Raw genomic sequence first — 6192 nt, 5'->3', positions numbered from 1 at the left:
TGAGTTAGAAAAGAAGGAAGGAGAGACGGGACGGAGGAATGAAACAAGGAATGAAGGGAGGGAGGGAGAAGGAAGGAAGGGAAGAAGGAGAGGGAGGGAGGGAAGGAAGGAAGGAAGGGAAGAAGGAGAGGGAGGGAGGGAAGGAAGGGAGGGGAGGGAGGGAGGGAGGGAGGGAGAGAGAGAGGGAAGGAAGGAAGGAAGGAAGGAAGGAAGGAAGGAAGCAGAGAGAGAGGGAGGGAGATAAAATCAAGGAGAAAGGGTGGGAAGGAGGGGAGAAGGAAGGGAGGGAAGCAACAGAATGGAATCAAACTAGAGTATGGAAAGCCGCAAACTGCAGGGAAGTGGGGGGGGTGTGGGTGTGTGTGTAAATCTCTTCTCTTTCTGTTCCTGGACTTTGTTCAGGCAAAAACCCCTAGAAAAGTCCCCCCCCTCCACACACACCCAGGGCTTCGTCTGACCTTCTCGGGACTTGCGTTCGAGGGCCAGCTTGGCCATGGAGGGCGCCTTGTAGAGGAAGCCATTGTGGGCCACGGAGAGCGAGATGACCGAGTAGCACTGCTCAGCCTGGGGGCCAGCGTCCAGCTGGGGGGTCTCTGCAAAGACAAGACATAGCAAAAGAGGGGCCGGTGGAGACCGGGCGGGAGGCAGGTCACGTTAAGACTTGTGGACTTCAACTCCCAGAATTCCCCAGCCAGCATCCAAGGCAGGGGTCCCCAAGCTGGGCCACTTTTAACACTTAATAATAATAATAATAATAATAATAATAATAATAATAATAATAATAATAAAGTTGGAAGGGGACCTTGGAGGTCATCTAGTCCAACCCCCTGCTCAGGCAGGAAACCCTATACCATTTTGGACAAATGTCTATCCAGTCTCTTCTTAAAAACTTCCAGTGTTGGAGCATTCACCGCTTCTGGAGGGAGGTGGTTCCATTTGTGGACTTCAACTCCCAGAATTCCCCAGCCAGCATGGATGGAGAGAGGGAGTGATGGGATGGATGGGATGGGATGGGAAGGGAGGGAGGGAGGGAAAGGAGGAAAGAAGGAAAAGAAGTGAGGGAGGAAAGAAGGAAGGAGAGAAGGGACGAAACAAGGAACGAAGGGAGGGAGGGAAAGGAGGAAGGAAGGAAAAGGAGTGAGGGAGGAAAGAAGGAAGCAAGGAGAACTGACGGAGGGATGAAACAAGGAACGAAGGGAGGGAGGGAGGGAAAGGAGGAAGGAAGGGAAAGAAGTGAGGGAAGGAGGAAAGAAGGAAGGAAGGAGAAGAGACGGAGGGACGAAACAAGGAACGGAGGGAGGGAGGGAGGGAAAGGAGGAAGGAAAGAAAAGAAGTGAGAGAGGGAGGAAAGAAGGAAGGAAGGAGAGAAGAGACGGAGGGATGAAACAAGGACCGGAGGGAGGGAGGGAAAGGAGGAAGGAAGGAAGGGAAAGAAGTGAGGGAGGGAGGAAAGCATGGCTGGCTGGGGAATTCTGGGAGTTGAAGTCCACATATCTTAAAGGGGTCCAGCTTGGAGACCCCTGCCTCAGATGATGAGACGCAGGGTCAGACAGCTTCCCAGTCCAGGGATGGCTGTTCCTGCTTTTATATCTTTTCTAAGACCGGGAAGCCAAATTCAACATCCCAAGGGCTGGGAGGGGGGCGGCAGGGGGGGGGACAATGAAAACCAGATGTTCTACTAACAAAACACCAGCCAGGTTCCCCTCCTTCAAAAGCACGTCTGGTTTTTCAGTCTGTCTCTCCGATCAACGGTTGCCGCCCTTCTGTTTGGGAGGGAGATTTGGACCCCTTAATCCTTCAAATGTCCCTGGAAACAAAAGGGGTGGGGTGGGGGGCTTTTGAACGGGCCAAGGGATGGCGGGGAGGGGGTCTCCTGCAGGAACTGGTGTTTTAATGCTTTTTATTGTTTTATAACAGCTTTTACTAGAATAGAATAGAATAGAATAGAATAGAATAGAATAGAATAGAATAGAATAGAATAGAATAGAATAGAATAGAATAGAATAACATAGAATAGAACAGAACACAATAGAAATATAGAATAGAATAATGATAGAATAGAATAGAATAGAATAGAATAGAATAGAATAGAATAGAATAGAATAGAATGGAATGGAATGGAATGGAATGGAATGGAACAGAATAGAAATATAGAATAGAATAATGATAGAATAGAATAGAATAGAATAGAATAGAATAGAATAGAATAGAATGGAATGGAACGGAACAGAATAGAAATATAGAATAGAATAGAATAGAATAGAATAGAATAGAATAACATAGAATAACATAGAATAACATAGAATAGAACAGAACAGAATAGAAATATAGAATAGAATAATGATAGAATAGAATAGAATAGAATAGAATAGAATAACATAGAATAGAACAGAACAGAATAGAAATATAGACTAGAATAATGATAGAATAGAATAGAATAGAATAGAATAGAATAGAATAGAATAGAATAGAATAGAATAGAATAGAACTGGAAGGGACCTTGGAGATCTTCTAGTCCAGCCCCCCTGCTGAAGCAGGAGAATTTATATCATCTCACCTATTTTTACTATTTTTATTGAGATTTTAATTGTAATGAATGCTTTGAATTGTGAGTGGCCCAGAGCTGTTTGCTGAGATGACCGGACATAGGAATCAAGTCAAATCAAATCAAATCAAATCAATCAATCAATCAATCAACCACCAACAAACTGAGGCCAGCCAGGAGTTTTCCGGCTTCTGCAGGGATTCAAATTCCTGCTTTTGACCTGAAGGGGTTTAAGGAGGAGCTGAGAAGCTGGGGGTTGCCTGTTCTTTGGGGGGGGGTCTCCTGCTTCATAAGGACCCCAACCCTTTCCTTGTCACACCTCTGCACAAATTTCTTAACTTCCTGGTGGACCTCATTCCTTGCCAGGAAGCTGAAGGAACCAGCTGTTGCATTTGAGTGACTCACAAAATACCCCACAACAATCCATCATTCACTGCTGGAAATTCCTCCTGGATTTGCCAGGAAAGGCCTTTACACACCCTGCATTCTTTCCTTTCCACGTTTCTGCGGTCAGAGATCCATGCAGGAAAGAAGAGAACATGTCAGTTCTTGGAAAGGAGAGATAAGGATGGTCTCCAATCCTGCTGGGCTCCAGCAACAGCGAAGTGATTTTACTCTGGGTTGGTTTTTTTTTCCTGAGCATGTTTTTCAAATTCACAGGCTGGTTTATAGCCTTAGGATCTTCTGGTGGTCTCTCATCCATCCATCCATCCATCCATCCATCCATCCATCCATCCATCCATCCATCCATCCATAATGAATCAATCAGAATAGAGCTGGAAGGGACCTTGGAGGTCTTCTAGTCCAACCCCTTTTCAAGCAGGGGATCCTATAGGGTTTCCTGCCTGAGCAGGGGGTTGGACTAGATGACCTCCAAGGTCCCTTCCAACTTTATTATTATTATTACTATTATTATTATTATTATTATTATTATTATTATTATTATTATTATTATTATTATTATTATTATTACTATTATTATTATTATCCTCAATTTATAACACTTCGTTGAGCAACCGTTCCAAGTTACGACAGCACTGAAAAAAGCGATGGCCGTTGCAGTCTCCCCACAGTCAGGGGATCCAAATTTGGACGCTCGGCCACCAGCGTCTATTTCTGATGGCTGCAGTATCCCAGGTCAGGTGGAGGCCGTTTCGGACCTTCCCAGCCGGCTTCCAACAGGCGACGTCAATGGGGGAAGCCGGATCTGCTTAACAACTGTGGGATTCACTTAACCAAGTGAATGATTGGCTTAAAAGCCACGGCACTTGGGCGCAACTCAGCTAACAACCACTTTGCTCTGCCCAGGATATTCCGATCTCAGTTGTCCCAAGAGTCATTGGCTGAGACGGGCGGTCGTAGAAATTGAATGAATCAATGAATCGGTCAAGGTCATGAGTTAACAGCTAACCAGCTTATGTAATGTTAAGATGTAATGATGGGAATGACTCAGCAGGGTCTGTGTCTCTTTAAGAGCCTTTGTTTAAAAGGGAAGGCTCTGCAGATGTGTTCTCTCTCTTCCATTTTCCTGCTGTAACTGTGGTTTGTTGGATCCTGCTGCATTAGCATGAGTATGTATGTTGATATTGTAGATAATGTAAGATAAACCACCATTTAATATAGACCACTGTTTACTGTGGTTACTCCTGGATTATCTTGCGCAATAAGACTGTGCACGCTCTGATAGAATCAATGAATGAATCAATGAATGAATGAATCAATCAATCAATCTATCAATGAATTAATCAATGAATCAATCAATAAATGAATCAATGAATCAATCAGTGAATCATGAATCAATCAATGAATGAATTAATAAATGAATTAATAAATGAATGAATCAATGAATGAATCAATGAATCAATCAATGAATCAATCAAAGAATCATTCGATCAATGAATCAATTGATCGATGCATCAATAAATCAATGAATGAACTGTGGTCATAAGTCAAGGACTAATTGTAAAGTCGCTCTTCGATGTCCATTCTGTTTCAACAGCACCTGTTTTGAGGTGGGCCCTTGCCTTCTTTTGCACTTACAAGCTGGTGCCCCTACTCACCCCTCACCCCTTCCCTCACTGCTTAAAAGTGGGAGGGCATCTTCTCCAGATTCCTGCCTGCCCCACAACAAACAGACCGTGTTGAACGTTGAGGACTAGCTGTATTTTTGTTTGAGAAAAGATTATGGATGGTTTTTATATGGCTGAATATTGGGGGTTTTTTAAACTTGTTTTTATTGGATGGTTGTTTTCACCAGATGGGAGGCACTGAGCATCCCCTGTACGAGATGGGTGGCCGTGCCAATAATCTGGAGCGCCACCTGAACCCCAGCGGCATTGAGAGAATCACCCCGTTGGTCAACGGCAAAGAGCAACTTTGCTCAGAAGAGCGGTGATGCTGTTAAGACCATCAAACAACCACACCTTCCTATCCCAGGTCCTTGAGAAGGACTGGACAAATGGACACAAACGCCAAATCCAGGCTGACTCTGCGATGAACCATAATAATAACAACGCTGGGCGTTGACAAAATCCCCATCGGTCAATTGCAGAAGGCAGCTTGACTCGGAACGGCTGACATCCTGTGACGAGACCTTTAATACCGTCAAACACCCAGACCTGCCCATCCCAGGGTCCTTGGGAAGGAATCGGTGGGTGTATACAAATATTCAAATCTAGTCCGAACATCTGGCTGACTCTGCGACAAACCATAATAACAACCCTGGGCCTTGACAAAATCCCCATCGGTCAATTGCAGAAGGCAGCTTGATTTAGAACGGCTGACATCCTGACGAGACCATTAATACCATCAAACATCCAGACCTGCCTATCAAATCGAGTCCAAACATCTGGCTGACTGCGCAAACCGCCCTCATGATAACAGACCCCCTGGGTGCAATCCCCCAAACATCTGGAGCAGCCCTCGAAACCCATCGGCATTGACAAATTCACCACCGGTCAATGGCAAGAGGCCGTTTGACTCACTGGGAAGAGCTGACCCCCCTGCTCTAAAACCTTAAACCCCATCAATCACCCACATCTGCCCATCCCAGGGAGGTGGGCCAAAATGCCAAATCCACTCTGAACATCTGGCTGGCTGCGCAATCGGCCACGGCAACGTGCAGAAGGTCTCAGGACTGGCTCGGCTCTTCTCCCCTGCTCCTTGCCTTCCTCTTCGGCTAAGACGGAGGCCCTGAAAGGACCCCCTCCCCAAAACAACAGGCCAAAAAAACACCCCACTCCTTGAGCACGGAAAAGCCCACCGACCCACCCCAACCCCCTTGGGGCCCAACCGGCCATCCAGGGGTCAAGAAGACCCCGTAGTCCATCGGCTGGACGTGGTTCCAAGTCTCTGCCTGCCCATCAAGGAGGGGTATTTGCCCCCTCCTACTTCCAGCCCCCCTTCTTTCCCATTTGCAGCCCCCTCCCCTTACCGGAGGTCTTGTTCTGCATCAGGAACTCCATCTGCAGCCTCTGTCCAGCTTGCTCTGCCAGGGCAACCGGAGTGGGATAATCCGGGTCTCCGGTGTAGCAATTGGCTTCGGCCCCACAGAAGAGTAGGGAGAGGCTCTCGGCCAGGTCACTGGTGGTCACTGCTGTGCAGAGGGCCTGGGGGGGGAGGACAGGGGGGGGGGACAGGGAGGGGAG

The 6192-nt window shown here is 46.7% G+C and overlaps 1 protein-coding gene across 1 annotated transcript in view; it reads right to left on the bottom strand.

The window, feature by feature from the left end:
* Window positions 1-6159, bottom strand: part of LOC107300312 (arf-GAP with Rho-GAP domain, ANK repeat and PH domain-containing protein 1-like) — a gene marked incomplete at both ends in the record, with an annotated part of 23722 nt that extends 17563 nt beyond the window's left edge. The window contains 2 exons of the mRNA XM_015829647.1: window positions 442-593; window positions 5979-6159. Of these exons, the coding sequence (XP_015685133.1) occupies window positions 442-593; window positions 5979-6159 (333 nt within the window). The remainder of the gene's footprint in view (window positions 1-441; window positions 594-5978) is intronic.
* Window positions 6160-6192: the final 33 nt, after the last annotated feature.

The sequence above is a fragment of the Protobothrops mucrosquamatus genome, unplaced genomic scaffold (genome assembly GCF_001527695.2).
Source record: "Protobothrops mucrosquamatus isolate PMUCROS unplaced genomic scaffold, P.Mucros_1.0 scaffold6652, whole genome shotgun sequence".
NCBI lineage: Eukaryota > Metazoa > Chordata > Lepidosauria > Squamata > Viperidae > Protobothrops > Protobothrops mucrosquamatus.
This window is presented reverse-complemented; position numbering and strand designations above follow the sequence as displayed.